This window comes from Accipiter gentilis, chromosome 7 (genome assembly GCF_929443795.1).
Source record: "Accipiter gentilis chromosome 7, bAccGen1.1, whole genome shotgun sequence".
In the NCBI taxonomy this organism is placed as follows: Eukaryota; Metazoa; Chordata; class Aves; order Accipitriformes; family Accipitridae; genus Astur; species Astur gentilis.
In genome coordinates this window covers 28015179-28038973 of record NC_064886.1, presented here as the reverse complement: position 1 = coordinate 28038973, position 23795 = coordinate 28015179, and the positions used below count along the sequence as shown (strand labels likewise).

The window sequence follows — 23795 nt, the reverse complement described above, 5'->3', positions numbered from 1 at the left end:
CTTGTTTTTTCAGAACTTTTTTCACCTCCTTTCTCTGAACATTTGGGAAATTTTCACAGCTAAAGCCTGTAGACCAGGAGAGCTTTTTTATCTTGACCACTCCATGTCTCTATGAAGTGAACTGCAGTACCCCCATCTTATCACTTGAGCATTTAGAAGCTTTTCAGAGCGGCCTGTTTTCTCCCTGCTTGTGACATCTGAACGAGAAGCTGGAAAATCTCCCTCTGACACAGACTGATTGTGGAAAAGAGGCAATTTCCTACTTGTCTTAATACAAGCTCTTTAGAGCCCAGTGGGATATAGCTATCAGTCTACTTCAGCTACCTTTTGGAGTTCAAGGTGAAGTCCTTAAGCTCAGGAGACACCTAACCTATCACCCCAATTACTTATGTGATAATGTGATTTCACATGTCACTGTTCTGAAAAGTATGACTTAAGTGCTTCTACTAACCAGAAATCTTGCATCTCTGTGAGATCAATCTAGTCCTCTACCTGTCAGAGGAGCTGCCTCTTGTGCCGATAGCAGTCTGTTCCCTGTTCCCATTTGTCAGCCGGGGGTGATGTCTTGATTACTTATTCTCACAACAGAAGACTGGAGAAGATCCAAGCCTTCCTGGTGCCTTATCTGCACATGACATCCAAAGTCCTGCTGAAAGTAGTGACAAAGCTTGACCTGAATCAACATTTTGACCATATTTTGATAAGTCTCCCAAACCAGGTGTGTCCAAATCCCTAGGTGTAAGATGTTACCTCATCGGGTACCAGAAAGGACAAAATTATCCAGGTCATCTTCTTGCCCATAAATATTAGAGAGCCCTCCAGCAGAGTTCAAAGCACATGTTGCTGAAAAAAAAATAATCTATCATATCTGTAAAAAAACTACTTCTAGCACTTTTCACACATTTACAACACATTATGGAATTTCTAAACCTGCAGGTAAGGCATGCTGTATTCAGCAAAGCAGAAGAATAATTCATTATATTCTTAATATTATTATATGTTTTTCAAGATGCTACTAGTATGTCCAGTCAGTCCTTCATCTCTTCTTCCTCCACCCAGCGTCCAGGGAATCTGTGGTCAAGTGGGAGCTGAGGTGTGGTTAGCAGAGTTCTGCTGTGAAGAGCTGCGTTGTTATTTTTGACTTGAATAAGAACTAATAAGCAAACAAGGAATCAATAGTAAGCAATGAACTAGTGAGTTAAGGCTGCTGATCTCATGCCCAATGCTGCCGACCTTCCCAGACCCCCCCAGCTGCCCATGCTTCCCCCACCATACGCATCCCAGAGAGCCCAGTGAAGAGAGCACAGTGGCTTCCACACGAGTGGTGCCCATGCTTCCCCCTTGCTGGGGCTGCAGCTGCAGGGGAGGGCATGGGCTGGAGTGTGCCTCCCTCGCAGCACCCTGCAGCAAGGCCGCTCTCAGCGCTGCAAGATAGTTCCCTCTTCTCTGTCTCTCCATTCAGGAAAAATTCAGTGGTGACTTTAGTTCCTGGAGTTGTTTCTAAAATTGGTAATCGGAAGAATATCTGTTGGGTTGTCAACTCAGAGGAAGGGTGGCACTTGGTGGCACCGGGGTATGGTACGTGGGCCCAAATTGTTTATAAACTTGTCAGCAAGGGAAAACTAGTTTTAGCTAACCATTTATTTGCATGTGAGACACTTTTTACCATACTTTATTAATCTCTTAGCTGTAATAAATTCATGTATTGTGCTAGGCTGAGCTATGAATGGGTAATAAAAGGCAGTTATTTCAAACTGCATGCTCCTTTCTAGTTAATGCCTTCAGTTATGATGGTTATTTCATTTCTTTTCTCAAGCTTAAAAAATTTTCTACATATTATGAACACAAAGTTCCGGTGTATTTATAGAAAGGACGTAGATTGCATCTTGCACACAGTCAAAGTTGCTTTATCTCAGCACTGTTGTTACTACCTACCTAGTACTATTGATGCAGGCCTGGTGCTTTGCAGAAAATGAAGGTCCCTTCTCTGTCGTGTTCTTAAACCAAATACCTATTCATCACTGACATTGCAAACAGAGTGCTAATAATTCTACCTTAAAAGTGCTCTTGTGGTCAGCCTTCTGTGATGTTGTATGGGAACTCTGCATTTTAATGACTTGTTGCTAATCCTATGCATTTACCGTAGATTTGCTATACATAAGTATATTCTAAGTGATCACTGCAGACTGGTGATCACTTGCTCACTGGCTGTATTTTTTTCGGCTGTCAAGAGGTTTCTGCTGTACCCTTTCCTGCTGCTCAATATGACATGAACAACTCTGAGAAATATCTTCAGCTTCTGGGTGACCCACTGGCACCAGCCACCATTATCTGACAAACAGCTAGTCCCTTCCTAGGCTGGAAGCTGATAAGCAGGTTACTGTGCATTGGAAGGAGTACCAAAGAACATGGCGGGGGGGCGGGTTGGGAGGAGCAGTCGAGAGTGCCAAGAGAAAACTGCTTAGTTTGGCAGTTAGAATAAAAGCCACCAAAGAACATGAGACTGGTAGGATTAGCAGAAGTTTTCCTGTGGTCATGCACAGATCCAGGAAATTATAAGAAGCAGGTAGGCTGTTTGCCATGAGTGGGAGGAAAATCTTATGGCATAAGGCACTTAAAAAAAAAACATAAAAAAAAAAAATAAATTGTACAAGTGTTTCTTAACATTAGCTGTTCCAGTTGAGGAGGGTTGGTATTTTGATCAGAAGCTTTTACTTCTAGAGCTGCTGTTTCAAGTGCAGCCAGGTCAGTAGTGATGAAAGACTGTTGCCATCCAATGGTTGTACATGGCCTGTATGTAATGAGTTAGTGGTCTCCAGGTGTTTCCAAATGGACCTTTACAGTGTCTAACAGCTCCCACCCATGTTGGCAAGTGGTGCACAGAAAGGCAGTGAAAAGTGGGCTGTTAGGTCACCTCGGAGGGTGAGCTTTCCTCCTCGCACTGAGCCGCTGCTGTGTTGGAGGGTATGTGCTCTGCTACTTGTGCCATGCTTGTTCCCTGCATGTAGGGTATTGCTCTCTTTAGTTGATGTCCCACCAGCTCCTACCGGTGCTGCCTAACAGTTTTTGACAGATGATGTGTTTTGTCTATGGTTTGAGAGTTTTGCTCTGGGTTATTAATCCTCTGCATTAGACTGGGAAGATCATACATGCTGTAAGTAATAGTTCCACATTGATGTCTGTATTCAGGTCGTTCTACACTGCTGGAAAGTTGTTATTCCTGAATACAAGCAAGTTGCATGTTTGGTTCAGGGACACAACAGCAAAGCTGAGAACAGAGCCTGGAATTTCCTGCATCCATGTGTGTCCCTTACAATATGACAGAGAGAGGGTTTCAAAGTACAGTACAGAAGAAGATCTTCCAAAATTACAAGTGGTCTCTGTTCTTTATGTGGCTGAAGAAAGCCAAATGTTAATACTAATTTACTTTTGTGTAATGTATAAAAAATATTTCAGTAGAAAACTGAAGTAATGAAAAGGGAAGTGAACGAGCACGTCAAAAAAGGAAAGAGTTGATCCTTAGTGAACACCTTAAACATGGAAAGCTGTAAAATAATATTATATGCATGCTTGGTATTTATAACAATATTGGTTTTCCATACTCTTTCCTTCTACCTAAGACTGGCAACTTTTCCTTCCTTTACAGAGAAGCTAATGCACTTTCTGAGTGGTCATTAAAAAAAAGAATCAATTAACAATAAGAATATTCATTTACTCTCAGCCCTGGGGTAGTCATTAACTAGTTTGCTAAGAGGCAAAAAGTCACCTGTGGGTATAGCTGTTCAAAACCCCATGTGTACAAATCTCTCAAGCTGCTTCTCTTGTAGCATGGTAGAGCCAGACCGTCGGGGTGCACGTGGGAAGCAGGAGAATCAAAGGGCAAAAAGGACGTAGCTTAGGAAGATGTCATCAAAGGCAGGAGGGCTCTTGCATTTGCCTTCCACATCCCGATGGTGAGCGAAGCATCACGGCAGAGCGTAGGCAGCAGACCATGGGCACCCAACTGGTTGCTCACATCAGTGAGTGAAGCTCGAGGGAAGCTACCATGTAGCGGGGCTGCAATAGGGGTGAGAACGGGTGCCAGTGATGAGGTGCATGCTCTGCGCATGAGATTTGAAAGGGCTGGGCCTCAGTAATCTGGTCTCGCCAAATCAGTCTTGGTCATTGGTGTTTCCCTTGGGCTGTCAAGGTTGTGGTTCAGAGGAGGAAGGAACTGTAGCATGTGTAGGCGTATCTGGGTGAGCTGTTCGTCTCGCTTAGGCTGGGTAACAATCGCACTGAGCGCACAGGAATGCAGGCTGGTGCACAGCTCTGCACTAGCTGCCCACCGCGTGGGTAAGCCTGTCAGAACCTCAACACCGCCCAGGGATGGCTGGGTTACAGCTAGCTACGTCTGTCTGCATGTCCTTCTCTCCTGCCTCTGCAGTGGTGACTAATCTGGGAAGCAGGGTGTGCTATCGGATATACCGTGGCAAACTGATGGACTTGGGTGTATCTGTGAGAGACAGCTGATCTAGTGCGTATGGTACAGAGATAAAGCTGCATTACCGTACATGTGCAGCGGTATAAAAATGTTCTTGAACTTTGCCCCAGGACATCCACCACCAAGAACGAAATATGGGAACAAGTCAGGAGTTTGAAAACAATCTCTCTGGAAACATGATGAATACCAGTGGTTTCATTTATTCTACTTGAAGAACAAAGGTCCTTTTCTACTTTTAATTTCCCAGCAACGATTATTACCAGTTATTTTTCTTGTAGCTTTGACCACAGTTCGTGGAGGTTTTATTAAACATGTTTTTGAAAAGTGAGTCAAAATGCCATTCTTCTCTGACTCTCTAGTGACTCTCTCTTTTTTATTTACCGTGTGAAACTAGAGCATATTTCCAGGCAAAGATTTGGGGTCAGATAATACTCTCATGCTGGTGTTCATGGAATTATTCCAGTTTTGTGCTCTTGTAATTGAAAGACGTTTTGGCCCTTGCTATTTCAGAAGACAATATATTTGTTTCAAATCCCTTGCCTTTACATGAAACATTACATTCATTTTTAGAAACCTTGAATACTGCATTTAGTAGGCAATATGTCCTGCTGCAACTCCCGAATGTTCCTAAAGTTGCCGGTTCTCTTGTGTTTGAGTTGGTCTTGACATAGCCAGACAACAGAGTTTCAGAGTGCTGCCTTTGCAGGGGTTTTGGTAGCTTTCTGCAGTAGGCTTTTGTTTAGATCCCATGTGCATGCTCCTGTAAGGCCCTTCTCTCCTGCCCATAGGGATTTCATATCCCAGAGTGTCTCATGTGAGGATACAGTTTATGACAGGATTAAATAGTTCCTGCATTTCTGGGAGTGAATTTAGGAGCCATCATTTTATATAGACGGCTAGATGGATGTGAAGCTAGATAAATGCCTGAACCTTCGGGCTGGATAGTTTAGACACAACAACCTGTCGTCCTGCTGAACCTTACAAATACACAGGCATGTACATGCAGACTTATAGAGGCAATTTCAGTGAAAAGCATATTGCTTTTGCCAGTTGCTGTTCCACATTCAAAGTGTGTATCAGTCAGGGTGCTTTTGTGTGTTTCAACTCCACTTCTGCTGCAGTAGCTACAGAAACCCAAAGTTTTACCTCACCAGGCAGAACAAGTGCCCTTTGTTACCTAGACAGATTACAGCTTTTTCTAAAGTCTGCTCTTCATAAAAGCCCAGCTTGAACAGTGGAAATTCTGACTTGCCTCAGATACTGAGGAGACTTTTATAGTTTCAAGTAGCTCCAGGGTTATATTTTAAAAGTTGAATTTCATCACATGTTTCAAGTTTGGTGGAAAAAAAAAATAAAGGCATGATATTTTTAGCAGAAAAAAGTCCCCCCCACACCTTTTTTTCTTAACAGATGTTTCATCTCAATCATATCCAAACCTCAAAGCACAAGTAGCAGTCAACCTTATTCTCCTGTGGAGAAAAAGATAAAATGTCATTTGTTTGGAAGAGGTGGTTGGTTTTTTTTTTTTTGTAACCACAACTAGTTTGTGAGTAATAGCAAATAATAAATGCAGCACTATGGGGTTGTGGAAATGAACCTGAAGCAACATTTCTGCTCTTGAAAGAGCTCAGCGTCCAGCTGCTCTTGTTAGATGGAAAGTCCCAACCCCCAGCCTACCAAAAAAAACCCCCCAAAACCAAAACCCCAAACCAGTAATCAAGTTTTTCTTGCTTTATAAATCTGGTCCAGCAATCCAGGTCCTTTCACCCGTAAAATATGTCATACAAAGTGCCCAACTTTGTACCAAAAAGGATTTAAAACTGTAAAGGTAACAAAAAGACAGGGAAGGAATAGTAGTTGTAAAACAAAATATCCAGAAGTAAAAGAGCTGCTACCCAAGGAATTTTCACAGGGCTCTGGAGGAGTGGAGAGCTTTGCTGTGCCTTGCAGCTGGGGCTGCACACGGGGCTCGGTGATGGCAGGGAAGCGGCCGAGGGGAGCCAAGACGGCCCTGAACTCTGTGCGCGAAAGATTTATTTAGGAGGGTGTTATAGGCCCTCTTAAGGATTTGGAGGCATGAAGCTAAAGTGTGGTGTTGCAGGCCTTTTGTTGTTGTTGATGTTATTATAATGAGCCTTTACGGAGTGGAGCCATCCAGGATTCACGGTGGTGCTATCTAGGAGGATATTGCAGCGTTTTCCACCAAAGGGGTAGCTCTAAGTAGGAAGCTGACTCTTCAGTTGTGAAACACATGGGCTCTCTAGAGTAATAGGAAGGGATGGATCCTCCTGTAAGAAGGGATGCTCCAAACTGTCTCCTTGTTCTGCATTTTGAGTGGTACATAGCACAGCGGGCTTCCATCTCTGTGATCTTTAGCCTGTACCATAGGTGAGCAGTTACCTGTGTTTGCTCTATGGGAATCGTTTCTTGTGATGAGATCCTGTGTGCTCTCTAGACTATAAGTAAGGTGGTGGGAGCAAGCCTTGATGCATTTTATTTCTCTGCATGTTTTTCAGTTTGTGATGCATCACTTTAGTAACATTCCACACCCATGTGTAAGTATGAGAAGGGAAAGAGTCGCATGCACACATATATGCTGGACTATTAGTCACTACGTTGCTTTTCAGTTGTGTTGTGGACCAATGTCCGTTCTCCCCCACCTCTCAGATTAAGACGTAGGGCTCTGAGGGTGGGAACACTGAATCTGCTACTGAATATTAACTATGAGAGAGTTGTCAGATATGCAACTGATTCATCACAGCCAAAATAGTGTTACAGTACAGGTCCGCAACATTGCTCTCTATAAAAGGCTAGCTTTGTGAGGGTCAGAGTGACATTATTCCTCATGGGAAGCAATTCTGATGAAATGAATCTTACAGTTCAGATACCTTTAGAGGCTCTGTTATCATAGCAAAGGTGGTGGAAACACGATTTTCCCATTGAACATCTAAGTTAGATGGGAACGAGTTGATATCAAAGCCTACATTATTAATAACATTACCTACTCAGCCTTCATTTGAATAAAGGGTTATGTAGTGGCTGGGTTTTTTCTTCTTTTTCTTCTCTTGTGAATCTCAGGGGAAAAAAATCCAAAGAGACAAAGAAAATTTAAAACAGAAAATCCTAGGTGAACACGCATATCTGCAACTTACACTGAGAAGGGGTTTTTAAAAAGCAAAATTATTACCAGTTACTAAGCAAAATCAGTATATGGCCATCTTTAGAGAACAGAGGTCTTTCTTCTTTTTCTTTAAGTTACAAATGATCAGTTGGTGTCCCCATCTGTCACTGTTCAGCAACAGAATTCAATGCTTCGCAGGCCCATTCAGAGCTCCAGGGACACATAATGCTGTTAGAAAGTGGTAAGTGGTCCATATGACAGTGACAGTTTTCACTTAAGAAGTACTTACCCATGTTAAATGATACAGATAGTTATAGCAGATTGCATTCTGTTAATGTGGCTTTTGATATGCTCAATGATCAAACACAAATCTTGCTGCTACAGGTATCATCCTGAACTATTCTGACCAAAGCTTATGGAGATTCTCCCCTCATCCCCCCCCCCCTTTTTTTTTTTAAGATAGGGGAGGGGAGGGAGAAATTATCTTCTTTGATCTCTGATGAGGAAGGGGGAAAAAAGACTGTTCTTTTCAGGCTTTTGGCTAACACAACAAACAGTGTTTAAAATTTAACTTTGCTTAATTAATTAGTAATTCTGTTTAGTGCTGTCTGATCTTCATCCAAAAGGTATTTTGAAGCTTGAGAACTGAACATCAAAGTGTATTGGGTGAAGATGGTCAAGTAAGGCATTTAATCTGGCAGTTGCTGTTGATGAAATACAGCCAGTTGGGGAGCTAATTGGAAAAAGAAATCATAATCTGGCAAAATTCAGCAAACTCCCTCCCTTCAGCAAACTCACTCCAGAGAGAGTGTGAGAAATCTAGGTTTAGTGTTTAAGCATGTATGAGTTACACCCAAGCTAGCAGAGAGAGACCATATTGTCCTTTGTATCTGCATCTTTAGTACAAATCTTTTTTTGGTAAGAACATAGTAAAAGAATTCCCCCCCCCAACCCAACAGCCAACAATAGGTGCCAGACCTAGACAGAAACCTATGATTCTGTATCAAGGCTTGGAAATACTTCTACTTATATGTGTCAAATTATTGGGGTTAGCAAAAGGAATTGAAGCTTTAAGGGAGGTAGTGTTGCACAGACCTGTGAGTTTGACCATTTTTTATTCAGAAGAGAAAATGTGTTTGAGTGAATTTCAGTTTAACAATTCCCAAATGTCCTAGTGGTGACTTGTCAGTTAGAATCATTATCTGATGCCTGAATGATTAAAACATACTTTGGTTGTCTATTTTTGTTGTGGTTTTTTTTTTTGCAAGCCATCACATGGTCTGAGTCACTACCCCTCTGTTCTGAGCCTAACTGTCTCACCCTGGTTGGGTGCTGGTAGTAGGTCTTGTGACATCTTGAATCTCTCCCCCCCCCCCCCCCGTGGTGTGCAATTGAACCTTTAATTTGTGTTGTGACCATCAACAGGAAACAGTGAAATAGAAGAAAATTATTTCTGTCCGTATTTTCAGGTTGAAACACCCATCCCAGACTAGTACAAAGTACTACTAGTACAGCTCTTGCTAAATTGGTTTTGTCTTGTCCCACTGGTCTCAAAATGGACAATTAATTTCCCTACAGTAAGTTTCAGAGAAGGCAGCTTGATCTTTGTTGTTTTGAAGGGTGTGTCTAATTCATCAGCTTCAGCTTTCAACCAGAGAAAGTTGAATACACGCTTTTGGCACTGACCCAGGACAAGCCTGTTTTTCTATGTGCTTATTCTGGTGGCTGTGGAACAGGAATGTTACTCCCTTCCTGGTCCTATTCTGCCTAAGTTCATTTGCCGCTGGAGAAGAGGACCTTCACTCAAGCAAATTTATCTCCGTCAGGGATGTATTTCAATCAACTCTGTGGAATAAAACCAAAATGTGTGCTTAATGGCGGTGGTATCTTTTAATCCATGGCCTCCAGGAGAACTTAAAAGTGAAATCTGAATGTGAATACAATTGTTAATTAAAGGACTTCTTCTCAATTTGGACTGTGAAACATAGTTATTATTGCTCTGGTTGTTGTCATGCAGTCAGCAAAGAATGTCAGTTATGTTTGTCGAACCTGATTTGTAATGAAAAAAATGTTGACAGAGCCAGATAATTTAGATGTCAGAGACTTCAGAAAAAACAACACAATTAATTGTCTTTCTATCCCTTTGGTCCTCATAGTCTCTGGCTTTAAGTTCTGCTGCATCTGCTAGATCTGTAAATTGGAAGTGAAACCTTTACTCTATTGACGTCAAGAGGAATTTTACTACTGAGCTCGGTTTGACCGGCTGTTTGACGCTCAATTCCACCAGTCAAGTATTGCTACTGAAGTTCAATTTAAGCTTCTACAGAAGCGCTTATGACTTCATCCCCTTGTCTTGATATGTGTATGCATTTTTTAATTTTCCTTTTATCCTACTCCCCCACAATTCTCAGGTTCTAGTGTGTGGTTTGTTATTTTCCCCCATGTACAGATAATTCTGTCCCTTTGTTTCTGGTAGTAGTTTTGAAGAATTGCCGTGCAATCCAGACTATCCAACTTGAGGGGAAGGCTAATAATATTTCACTTCAAAGGGTTTGGTTTCATGTATGCCAGATGCTGACTTTCATAGGTGGCATTTTTGTCAGTTCTCCAATTTTACCTTTACTCTGCTTTCTCTCAAAAATTACGCAGTAATGACCCTGACATTAAGATAATAGTCACCGGTAATGTCCAGTCATAATTTATCACTGTGGAATTGCATAGCTTCTCCCATAGTTCTGCTTTCTGAGTTAAGGCCTTGTAATCCATCACATACCTTTTGGAATGGCTGTCATCCCAAACAGGCTCTGAAGTAGTTCATCTTTAGCATGAGTTCTCCTAACTGCTGTGCAAATTTGGACTTGGTAGCTATAACTTAGACCTGAACATTCATCAGAGTCACATCCTTTTATGTTTCTGGCCACAGGATCCTTTTAATCCGTCTGACTAAAATGCTAAGTACAGTTGAAAAACAGGGTGAAACTGTCCTTACTTTGAGAAGGAAGTTCATTTGTTAAAGAGCATGGTGCTTTGCTTGAACAAGGCTTTGAGAAATCTGAAATGACAAGCCACCTGCATGAGGGTGAGAGTTTAAACAGTCACTTTTTCACCTGACCGTAGCTGTATTTTGGCTCTCTGTTTTCCCCCCCTTATTCTCGGATGCAGCATGAAGGTGAGTGAAGAATGGTTTGGCTGTCTGAAGCTTAGTATTATATGCTTATTCACAACATGCAGCACAGCAATCAGTTTTACCTAATTTCAGGGATTTTTTGGCAATTCCTAAGGAGCACTTGGAATTATTACCCCCATCTTTTCTTAGGAACGAATAAGCCCCTGGAAAAAAGGCTTAATTCTTCAGGGATGAGTCTTAATACCTTTAAACTGGTGTTCATTCTCTCGTTCTCTTCCTCCCCCACCTCAATTAGAAGCAATTGGGTGGTAGTAATTAACAATCGTAGAAAGAAACATCTGCTAGTACACTTAAGCCAGTCAGTTTGTTTTTCATGAGAGAATGGTATTTCACAATTTTTCCAAGTTAATATTTTTCCTTTATTGTCTTTCCAATTTCAAATATTGTCCAGACGCATTTTTATAGTGTCTTAAGGTTATAGAAGTGAATACAAGACCATTAATAATGAACAAGAAAAGAGAACATCATAAAGAAAACATATGCAGTATTTCAACTCATGAAACATTCTGTTAGGGAACATTGTTTTTGAGACCATATGGTTATTCCCATGAGAAGTGATAAATATACTTTTCTTTTTTTTTTTCTCCAGTTGTGAATTCCCACAACAAGGGTAGGTTTCTCTGTGTATTCATCTATATAGCGCGTTCTCTTTGTCAGGACCTGTTATCTGAGTGGGGAGGTAAAGTAAGTATTTTTGCACAAATGATATATTGTACATGGACCTATTTCTGATGGCCTAGACTTTGGAAACACAAGTCTATTAATTCTCCACACTCCTTTGAGATAGCTATCTTGTCTGGTCTCGTTTAATATCATTGGCAGAGCTGAAAGGAAGTTCACATTGTGAGTATATCTGAACCTTGGCATGCAGCTCACTGGTGGATCTCTGTTTACAGGCTGCCAGTTTTAACCGTCCCAAGCAGACATTCTCATTTTATTTATAAGTAGGTTCAGCATGTGTTTGTATCCTTCATGAAATTGAGCGCCTGTCAATAGTCAAAACTAAGTATAGAAACAAGATACCAAACACTTATCCTTCTCTTCTCAGACAAAACAGTCATAGACCAGTATGTATTTTTAAATGTTCATTGGGTTTGGGTAAGGCACCCGAGGATATATGCACAGACACACTATTTGATCACTCGTAAATATTATTTTAATACCTTCATATTCCCCTTTAAACTTTCCTCATTTAGATTTCATTTTTCTTTGCTGAATGAAACTTGACATCAGGATGAGATCACCAGATTTCCCCATTTCATCTGAGCTCCAAAATGAGTAACTGATTTCAAAGGATAATTCCCTGGAGCAGCAAGGCCAATGAGTTCTTCAGATCAAAGGTCAGCAAAGCTCAAAAAGGATAATTTCTGGCATACAGTATTTTAAACTCTCTCAAGGAGTGTACTGCAAGATGTATCCCCTCCTTCCCCAATAGCTGAACTCCTGTTTTTTGAGAAGACTAATTTGTCTTCTCACGTTTTTTCCTCTGTTACCTAAATTATACATTAAAGTGAAAGCTTCTTATCTGAACGCACAAACTGTACATCCAGAAAGGTTATTAAACGTGCCAGTGGAAGGGCTGTTCCTGCAACCAGAAGGTAACTGTGCCGTTACTCTCTGAAGCACCCTGTGGACTGGGGAACTCTGGTGCTCTTTTCACATGCCGGCAGTTTTCAGCACGGTGCAAGAGCGTGGTGGTGGAAGGGAGAGGATGCTCTGTGAGACACTTCGTTTTGACAGAAAAACTCCACAGAGAGCATTGGGGCAGGGAATAGTCACCTTGTGCAGGATCTGCTTCTCAGTGCTCTCAGCCTAATGCTGTTTGCCATGCCAATGTCATTTGGGATGCTGTCCCTTAACAGTTAAAAGACCACCGTAGCAGTCTTTTGGCCATTAGGTACCCTTATACATTTAAAAGTATGTGTGATAACAGGGGTGGATCTTTTTTTTCAATTGGTTGTCCATTGTTCCAACGAAGCTAGGGGTCATACCAGCCCCTCACACAAATGTTTCTTGTAAGGGATTGCAAAAGTCCCTCATACAAAGCTTTCTATCAGCTTAGTTAGAACTGTTAGTATGAGAAAGTGATCGCTGGTACAAAAGAGCCACTGAAAATCTACGGGCACATTTAGTAGTCATGAAGAACCACTATCAATGTAACTGTCCTTGTTATGAAGGCCCATGTTAGCCTTTCATTTCTTGTTGATTTTAGAAGGAAACAACAAGGCTGGGCTAAGGTAGACAACCAGATGCTGTCTTCTGTTTTAAGGGGGCCTTTCTGTGGCCTTAGCTTTGAACTTTCAGGAATATGGAGTTGTATTTATGGACAAAGTGAGTATAAAGCAAATGGCCTTTCTTCAGATATACTTCAGAGTTCTGTATTGTAAGTAATATTTATTTTAATATGTGCCTTCATTATGATAAACACTATACAAAAGCCTCCTAAGAAACAGTCCCTGCTCATCCGATAACACCAGGTTAAAAGGACAAGGGAAGAAACTGCTGTGAAACGAGCTTTCTTTTCCTTCAGCTGACTTTCCTGCTTAGCTTATGTTTGGTGTAGGAAATCCTAACATGGCTTGGAGTAGAAATCAAAGTGTATCAGTGTGTCAGTATGTGTATAATAAATGCCAGTCTGCTTGCATTTGTACAATGCAAATTGCATGTGTGTGTTGGGAAGCTGGCATTAGTATCACATCAAAACTGCAAATAAGTATCAAAGTCAGGAAATTCCAAAGGTTAGGGTGTCTACCTTATTCCCTTCTCTTTACTGCACATCCAGAATCTTTTAGAGTATACCACAGTTTTGAAAACAAAACCAAAAAAGTAATACAATAGTGTTAAATTTAAACAAAGAAATAAGACTAGAAAGTGCAATATATATTGTAGTGTGGCCATGTGAATGTTGTGGCAGAAATCTTAGCTTTTGGAACATCTGAGACTATAAAGCCATGGTAAGGGTAGATTTTTTTTTTTTTCCCCCTAAGCTAATTGTTCTATTTTAAATGTGAAAGAAAATGCTGAAAAATGGCTAATATAATATCTTAATTTCTAGCATGGTAGTGACTTGCTTTCCTGGGAGAGTGCTTGGGAGGCACTTGAGTAGCGCTGACCACCAGTGGAGCCACAGAGTAAACCCAGTTTAAAATGGGTCATCCTGAACTGGAGAGGATCATGTCTCCTTTTTTGTAAGGAATCTGACTTTACTGAACTGGCACTTACATGAGATCTCACTTACAAAGGCGTCCCCAAGAAATTATTCCTACATAGCATTAGGATAAAGGCTTTGGGTAAATGCAAATGCTGCAGTGCAAGGGAAAAACCGCTGACTTTAAGACCCACAGTCTCTCATTATCGTCTATTTTTTGGGGAGAAGGCAGGATTACTGCTTTGCCTAATGAAGTATGGGCATAACATTGTTGGCAGAGGTATGTGGATGTATAAAAAATATCATATCTAAAACGTTTGAGGGTAGGGTTAAAAAATCTCGGTATATTTTTGTGACGCTGATGAATATAGAATTAATTTTCTTCAGATACAGGGTTTCATCATGTGCAAGGCTGAGTGCCTCTGCAGGAGCCAAAGGCACAGCTATTAAGTTCCTGGGCATTTGTCTTTTAATTCACAAGAAGTATATATATCTTTCTGTTATATATCTGATACATGTTATGATATGTTGTGATATATGTCTGATAGATGTTAATATTGATGTTCTTTATGAGCACTATTGAATTATGCAAGTGCATAACGTTTTAACTTGAAACCTAGGTGAGATATACTTTTTCATACATATATGAAAAAACACAGCTTAACCTTTTTGGCAGGTAGTAAGGTTTGTGTGTATTTGAAGAGGGAAGTTGAAAAAGAATGAGGATTTCATTTCAGGTTCATTACTTCATTCACTGCTGGTGAATGCAATGCGTTTTTGCAATACATCGCAAACTTTCAATATCTTGCAAATTATTCAACTTATTTACAGTAACAGTTCTGCTGATTTGTATTCTCATAATACTGTGTTTGAACTTCCTGTGACTCTAGTGATGTTTGTAGGAGAGGCTGTGTACCAAAAGCTGTTGGTAGCTTGTCTGCTGAAATTATCCCAGATGTGTAGTAAACACAAAAGCAAATCAAGTATAATGAACCTCTCATACAAGTTTACTGAAATCAATTTCACCCCAAATATAAAGGCAGATTTGCAAATATAAGACTGCTTTGACATTTCCTTATAAGCATTTTTTCTTAAATATATTTTTCGCAGTGGCTTTGCCTCCAGAGAAGACAGATGGAGTTTGCAGTGGAGATGAAAAGAAAGCAGAAAAAGAAAGTGACGCACGCACGGGTTCCAAGAAGCAGCTGAAATTTGAAGTGAGTCCTCTATATTTTAAAGTTTCACTGTACTGACATAATTATGGTAGAAAAATAACCTATGGACCAAATAGTGCCCTCTGATGCATGTATGTTGGTCCTAACGATTGTAATGGGTACAGAAGGAAGCAGAATTGGCACAAGTCAGTGTCTTACTATTGGTGCTCCTTATTGAGGTGATTAGCGAGATGTATCTCCAGGTTTGGAGAGGATTAAATGATGATCATTACTCTGGAGGATGTGGAATGTATAGTAAGAAGAGGCATTTTGTTTAACCCTTTATCTACAATCCTTTCGTTAGTAATTTGTTATGCCAGCTACCATGTTATCAAATCTTTAGATTGACTTTCATGGACTATTGCACTTGGTTAAATCCATCTAGTGCAAAAGAAGTTTGTGAAAGCTTCCTTAACCATTGGTCTTCTGTGCCTGGGCCTCCAAAGTGAAATAACCCTGACCTGCTACACGGGAAATCCATCTGATCACATGGTAGGAGGAAAAGGATCCTGGAGGGCAATGAGTCTGATGGTCTATTTCCTTGCAGACTTACAAACATCATAAAACTGCCAGACACTGTGTGTAGTTGGCAGGTTTTGCTTATATAGGGAGTCATTTAATAAATATGAGTATTGAAACATGCTGTCATCCAGCTAGAGGGTTGTCTGTCTTGGTGAGGAGGAAGATACTCTGATATGGGCAAGAAACAGCACGAATTTTCATCTCTCTGCATTCCAGCAAATGTGGCAAACTTCTGCCTTTCAGTGCTGTCAGCCTGTCACAGTAATGAGCTTTGCATTCCTCAATTGTTATTTAAAAGACCACGCAGCCACCTTGCAGCATGGCTCAAGTGTTTGTTTCCTTCTCTAGAGCAGATTTACTAGTCTGGTATGATTTATTTTTTACTGTTTTAATGCTAATTAAAAGGAGGTAGCTTTCTCATAGGCAGTTCAGGTATTGCTAGGTGCTTGTGTGTGCCTTCTGGGGGGAGGTGACATTTCCTGCCTTTTTTTTTTTTTTTTTTTTTTTTTTTAATAGCAATAGCTCTTTTTCCAGGCACATTTTATATTCTACCTTGAGTAGCAGACATTTGCAGACAGGAAAGGCATGATAAATTGCAATTAACAGTGCCTTGATATTTGAACGTTGGAGGACACCTGTCAACATGGTTGGTGCCAGAGTAGCTGGAACTCCACCGTACCGGCAAAGTCTGTGTTTGTTCCCAAGTAGTTCTTGGCATGCCATAAAGGTTAGCACTTGGTACTAGGCACCATGACTAATGCAGGGAAGGCTGCCATGGCTCTTAACTAAGCAGAGCACATCCTCACATAAAGATGTTATGTTAGGCAGTGTGGGACAGGGAAGTATTAATATGTGGCAAGAAACCAAGTATTGATTTTTTCCCACCCCTTGTTCTACAAATGAAAGTTTTCCAGCTATGTAAGGTCGGAGCTAAGAGACTGGTAAATGTTTCAAGAGTATAAAAGAATCAGAAACGCAAGTGTTGAAACAAGAGGTCTAAATCTGAAGTGGATGTGATTTGGCTTTTAAAGGTGCCGGGAATGTTTATGTAATATGAAACTGTGTTTCCACAGTAGAGTGTGGGGCACTTGGCAGCTTTCAGCCGGGCTCGTTACAACTGAGAGAAGCCTGCCTTTGAACTCGGCAGGGGACAGGGGGTACCCGTAACTGCTGTAGGGAATTGGTTTCAAGTCAGAAGATCAACCAGGTATTTTGAGCCCTGTTATGCCGAAGCTATTTGGAGCTGTTTATTTTACTTGCATACAGTGGCTTTCGTTTTAATTGCACTGTAACTTTGCTGGTTTGCCTTGTTGTGGCCCTGGATAATTCTGATTGCACAGGTCTTGAGAGATTTGCACCCAGGTGAATGGAGTCAGTCAAAGTGCATCCTTTGTTCTTGACTGAAGGCTCGGGTTTGGTTTGGGGATATTTTTTTTTTCCCTTTAACAAATCGATTCTTTCAGGCCTTCCACAGACCGCACTCTCACTAACAGAAGCACAGTTAAAATAAGGACCAGGCGCTACCCCCAGGTCGTTCTTACCTGCCAGTTCCTAGGCAGGCTCCATTTCAGGAGCTTCGGTGGCACGATGCTGTACTGCACTAACTCTAACAGACTTTGGGTATCAGATATCTGCGTCAAGGACAGGTCTCACTAGTGGGGATTTGTGCTCTATGCCCATTTTGTATTAACGACTGCTCCTGGCACTGTGGTGTACCGCCTCGTTCTGTGAGTCTATTTCTGTTCTCTTTCTCTTCCGGAGTTAAGCAGAGCTTTCCTTCTCACTTTTTAGTGGGAAATCTTATTTCAGGAGCTTCAGGGAGTGGTTGTCTTGTACCTTTCTGTGTTTTCTACAATGAAGTAGAAAGCATCTTGCAGACTCCCTAAAGTCTAGCCCAAGGGAGTTAGGATTATCATGTGATTGTGATGAGACTCCTTCATTGTGGTGGACAGAGGCCTCCCCGGGACATATCCTGAAAGCTTCCTCCCGCGAGGGAGGGAGGAAGGAGGAAAGCATGCAAGCAGCCCCCTTCTACGGAGAGTATCCTCTGCAAACAGGCCTTTTGCTTTAGGTAATCAGCTGCTCTTTGCATGTTTCTTAGGAATTGCAATGTGATGTGTCTGTAGAGGAAGATAACAGGCAAGAATGGACCTTCACACTGTATGACTTTGATAACAACGGAAGAGTCACACGTGAGGTAAGCGAAGTACAGCTGCCCCTTTGTGTGCAGCATTTGCTAACAAGAGAAGTGTTTTATAACAGGAACATTTTTTTCTTCTATGAAATAGAGGTGTCCTGCCAACTTAAACAGCAGCTTCCATGGACCCTTCCCTCCTAGAAGCAATCCCACCAGTAGTTTACTGTTTTCAGATGTACTGTACCACTTTATAAGCTGGTTGTTGTTTAATATCTGGGATTAGCCTTTAAAAAATAGTACTGGCATTTGAGGAGGAAAAATATCTGAAACAACTGAACAACTAAACACACTGTCAAAATAAACCCTTGCAAATGTATATTGTTCTGGCTTCTATCCTGCTTTTCAGAGTTAAGCTAACCAAATAGCAAGGTTGCTTTCTGACATTCTTTCCAGTAGGACTAACCATACTGTTCTGTTGTTTTCGTGAATATTAGGCTGATCACTGCCTTCTCCCTCCGAGTATAAATAACATTGATGATATTTGCTGGAGGACCATAGTGAATGGCTGTCAAAGCATACCCGTGTGTATTTTTTATTACCAGGATGTCTTCAAGTCATATTTCCCATGCAAATAAGAAGCCAAATAAGAGGATGTATAGTTTAGAATACAGTCCTTTTTCAGAACTATTTCTGCCCAAACCGAATGATACTTCTTCTAGAAGAATGTCTTTTACTGAGATTTACTGCAATGTGCTGTCATTGGCTTTTTTGTGAAGTGTATTTACTGGCTCCCACGCCTTCAGATAAGTAGCTGGAAATTGACAGGTTTTGTCTTTCTTGGCTCTTATGCTGGTGTCTGTGAAAATCACTAAAGACTGATTGAAAGGAATAGGGTAAATACTGAAAGTACAGTGGCCTTAGACACCAAATGAGGGCAGAATTTTCTCCTAGAAGACTGAAGAAAACCTCTTTTGACATTTATGAACAAATTGCCTAATATGGTGGCTGTTCAGGGTTTTTAACATGTATATGAACATCATTACTAGGCTTTTTTCATTGTCTCTACTCTGATAGTGCTTTGAATAGTCAAATTAAATCTGTGCCCCTCATGCAGGAGAATACGCAGATTAAAAGTTACAGGTCAAGTCTAGAGTTTCAAATGGGAAGATGAGATATATAGAGAGAGGGCAAGAAGAAGGGGGGCTGCACTGAGGAAGTAGTATTGTATTTGTTAATACATGGGGAACAGAGACCAGAAAAATGAAATAACTTGCCTGAAGTATCACAAGAACCTAGTGGCAGATTGAACCCAGATCTTTCAAGACCCAAGGCTAAGTCTTTATTACAAGATTATCGTGACTCTCAAAGAATAGGGGAAAAACACACAAAACCCAAACCCGCACACATGGGTGTCCTTTACATCCAGGCATGGAATTCCCATTAATGTCAGTGGGAGTTCCATGTGCTGAACATAACGAGAATATGCTTTTAAGTATGTATACAATAATTATTTGTGATTATGTGGTACACCAAAGAGCTTAATTTGACTGTACTTAGAGAATATGTTACAGCCAAATTCTACCTCTCCCTGCTACGAGAACAGACTGCAGCTTAACTGAAATCAAATCTGTGCAGGGATTGAAAATTATACTACTCTGAGGTCTGGAGGTTGCTACATTCAGGCTTGAACCTGTGCCAAAAAAAAATTCTTTTAACCAAGGGACCAGATAGGTTGATAATTTTCAGCTCTTTACATGTGACCAAAGATAGAAACAAATAGTATGCACCATTGCAGCGTTTCCCAGTTATGTTGCACACTTCTTTGGCAAGCTGTTCCAGTGCCGTTTGTATAATCCATCTTGTTCGTTGTCTTCTGTTGAATCCAGATGCAATTTAAGAGTTGTTTGTGCAAGAATGACTGATGATAGCAGCTCATAGATAATCTTGGCCACAAAAAAAGAATTTCGGTCTCTTCATATGACATAGAATTTCTTGTTCTATTAGCCCCTGAGAGACTGGCAGTCAACATAGTGGGCCTGATACTGTCGTTCATTAAGCAGGTCCACTTCTGATCCAGCAAAGGACTTAACGATGGTGAACATTAAACATGTGAATAGTTTCAGTTAAAATGAACGGGACACATGCTTTGAGTTAAAAGTATGGGAAGCACATTGCAGGATCAGGGACAGAGCAGACAGTCTGAGGAAGAGGGCTGATCTGTACCAGTGCCATTTAGTGAGCTGATGAAAATGCTTTCAGAACAGGTCAGCTTTTCTAAACAAAGGTCCAGTGTTCTGGTGAGAAAAGCTTAGTGTGGACCTTTTCTCCTTCTTTGAAAATTTGACTTTAATGTCCCTGGATTTATAGCTGGATTTAACAGAGAGATGAAATTTCTTAAGTCAGATTTCTATCTGTAGACCTTGAGGTGCTTTACAAAAAGAAGTCAGACTTATCACTCTTGTTTTTCATGTTGGAAAAGTGAGACACTGAAAAAGGAAGTGACTTGCCCACCCACATCCATTTCATTTGATTCAAAGTCATTGTGTTTAAAACATTGGACTTCATGTCCAGAGAGTTTCCAAAGGAATACACAGTGTTAAGTTTGTGAGAGATGTGTAGGTGCGGTGCAATTTTACAAGTGGACTAAATGTTTTTTTCATTAAAATGTTTGAAAATTGTAAATAAGATACGGATTTAGTTACTGGATAAAATTTCCCTTGGGTTTTACACAATGACAAATCACCGCAAGAGCATTTAAATTCCATCTTAGTGAAATTTCTTTTGGATCTTAACAACATCTTCAGAACTTAATACTGCTTTGATTTCCTCCTAGAGTCTGTATGACTTACTCCGTAGTTCTTATAAATAGAAATTCAGATCTAGTCATGCTTCTTGAAGAGATACACCCATTATGAAAGCATAATTATTGGGATGGCAAATTACAAAATTAGCATTACTGTATGTTATTAAACTACTGCTTTTTCTGTCATAGAAGACAACCATTTTTCAGTCCTTTTGGTATAGTGGGAGATAACTTTTCCTGCTCTAACATGTATATTACAAAACTTGGCTAATAATGTTTCCCTTCATTCCATAAGCCATAAGAGGACAATTCATTATGTACTGCAGGCCTTTTTAGAACTGACAGCTGCACTGTAATTATCTTCACACGGATATTTGTAATCGGACTTGAAACTTGGATAATTGAACTAATGTGGTTTGATCCATGGGGTTTTATATTGAGCTCTCTGAATGTAATTATACTTCATAAATACTAGCCTTCCCCTCCCCTGCCCCCAATCAATTCTTTCTTGGAAAATTGAGTTTCTTTGGTGAGTGGCTGCACAGGAATAAATGCACAAGAAAGTTGCTTGTCAGAAGTGAAAAAAGGGAAATTCTTCTAGAGTAGTTGAGTAGATAGCAAGTGAAGCTCCCTTCAGGTTCCAAATAAGAATGATTCTAAAATGTATGCGATCAAACAAAGCTGATGTTGCAATAAAAAAATCCTGCTGTATGTAAAAATCAGACTACAAACAAAGTACAAATGAGACATTTGTACTTTTCTTTTTCTGAGGGAAAGGTAATGAACTGATATTGATGTTTCTCTTCATGCATTTTTAATGCTAAAGATGTTCTTTGTATCTTACACTAAATACCCAATTTTTCCTCTTATGCTTCCTTTCTTTTTTTCTTTCCCTTTTTAGTTATTTTTTGCTCATATCCTCTGTAATGAGTGAAAAAGTTTGAGGTTATTTCATTCAGAACTCAGCACCAAATCTTTGACTTGGGAAAAGATACTGGCTTTTTGGGGGCTACCGTTTATCGGCCTGACCTCTATCTTGAAATTGCTGGTTTTCACTATGTTTGTCAATGTTGTATTTACTCATGATACAGAAAGAGCAATGGAACCAACAGATAGAGGAGTAGTGCCCGTCTGTATCAGAGGGGTCATCTTTTCAGCCATTAGATGTGGTGGACTTGTCTCAGAGAGAAATATTAAGAGAAAATACAACTTTCTCTTTCGGTTTTGACGGGAGCCAAAGACATCTCTCCCAGACAAGTTACAAAGACAATCAAACTGAATGTTTTCTGTCAGTGTTATTAAACTCATTGGGATTTTTTTGTTTGTTTCTTGTTGTTGTTGTTTTGTGTTTGGGGGGTGATGGGGGTGGGGCAAATATCTCATACGGTTAAATTAAGTCTGCTGGAAAAGCCTCTTCATTTCTTTTAGAGAATCTCTATTATGCTAACTAGTCCTGTGATCATAAGCTACACTAATACTGGAAATACTGAAAAAATAGGGTTGTCCCTGTACCACTAATGTTCCTTAGAAGTAAAAAATTAATACCTGGAATAGGGACTTTCTCAGTCACATGAGTTCTGTAAGGAATGAATAGTACTTCAATGTAATTTGCTCTTGTTCTTTTTTGCAGACGAATTAGTTTCTCTGAATGTTCTAGATTCCTGCTAATCTCCTACTGGAGATCTGTAAAGTATTCTGCAGATACATGTGTGAGCGCAGCATACATGTGTGGCCTTAACTGTTCGCTTTTTGATATTTCTAATGCAAGCATTTCTGGCAATCTATTAAAGTTGCTCTTTTTAATATGCTTTGTTGTATTAGCTGCTTGATAAAATAGGATGTGGAAAGATTACAGTTTAACATTGTTAAATCCTTCAGCCCTGGAAAAACCAACTGTAGTGTTCAATAAGCAAGCCACAAATAAATCTGGGTATGGCATGTGCTGGCTGTTTGGATGCTATACAGCAAGCCTTTGTTTTCCTCTTTCAGGAAAAATATCATAGTTTCTTACTTGATTAATCTAGCTATCCCAGCAGAAATTCTGCACCCTAGAAGCTCTTCAGAAGTTAGTTAGATTCATGCAGCCTACTTGCCTTCTAAATATAATCCATTTGCTATAAAGGAGAGAAATAATTTGTTTGTTTGTTTAATTCTTATTTCTCTTTATCTGTTTAATATACTAGTTTTAAAATCCACAATGGTTTTTAACTAGAAATGGCTTAAAAGTTCATTTCAGTAAAAAACCCAAGGAAATTATATTTTTGGAAAAATGGGAAACAGTGACAAATCTCTTCCTGGGGGGTTTTTTCATGTAAAAGGGGGGAAAGTTTGAGAATGTGGGATGAAATTTTTTGTGTGGGAAGTGCCAAGCAGTCTTAAGCAAAGTGGTTGCAAAATCATGTGACTAGTAAAAATCATAATCCTTTGTGCAGTAAAGTTAGATTCTTTGGTAGGTGGTCTCTGAGACCTGCTGTTTGGTGTACCAGAAAAGAGGAAAATTTAACTAGCTTCTGTTCTTGATCTTTGATGCTAAATCTCTTGAGGTCAGTGAAATGCACAAGCTGGTCTGTAGAAGGTAAAGCTTTCTCAATGGTTTTAGGCAGTTGTTTAAGGAATTTAAATACAGATAACATTCAGTGGGAATGCTTTCAAGGGGAACATAACTTGCCTCAGTCTCCTGGCAGGCTACTGGAAGATGAAAATTCTTTTGGAGGTAAATATAGACATAACTATAAAATACAGATTTTACAACATATATTTTAGTGGTCTAGTGCTACTAATTTGACAAGAGGCCATTACCATATTAGCTGCCAAAAAAAGGCTGTGAGAAGGTAGTTTTAGTCACAGTTCAAAACTCCTTGACGAAGACCATTCCTACCAGATCGGTGCCTCAGGAATTTGTGTGTTACAATTATGAAGTTATAACTGGAAACGAACAGGAGGTTCAGGCTGACTTGTAGCTGGTACCTACTCGACCAGGACCTTGGTAGGTGACAGAGTAGAGAATGACCCAAGCAGACTTGTTTGACCAAATCAGAACTGTCAGTTTGCTAGAATTCCCAACCTCAAATTAAGACCACAAGTAAGTGAATCCTATAATAAAAATGTTGTTGTCGGTATTTAAAAGATCAGCATAAACATTAGGCGGTTACTTATGGATATCCCTAACCTCGATCTTGG

At 40.2% G+C, this 23795-nt stretch overlaps 1 protein-coding gene across 2 annotated transcripts in view; it reads left to right on the top strand.

The window, feature by feature from the left end:
* The window catches only part of NKD1 (NKD inhibitor of WNT signaling pathway 1), a 176168-nt gene that overhangs the window by 140978 nt on the left and 11395 nt on the right, over positions 1-23795 (top strand). Inside the window, exons 1-3 of one of the 2 annotated variants that reach the window (XM_049806738.1) lie at positions 13086-13174; positions 15050-15156; positions 17777-17872. In XM_049806738.1, coding sequence (XP_049662695.1) covers positions 13114-13174; positions 15050-15156; positions 17777-17872 — 264 coding nt within the window. In that variant the 5' untranslated portion in view covers positions 13086-13113. Of the gene's footprint in view, positions 1-13085; positions 13175-15049; positions 15157-17776; positions 17873-23795 lie in introns of those variants that run through there. The other variant, XM_049806737.1, reaches the window with a different exon arrangement.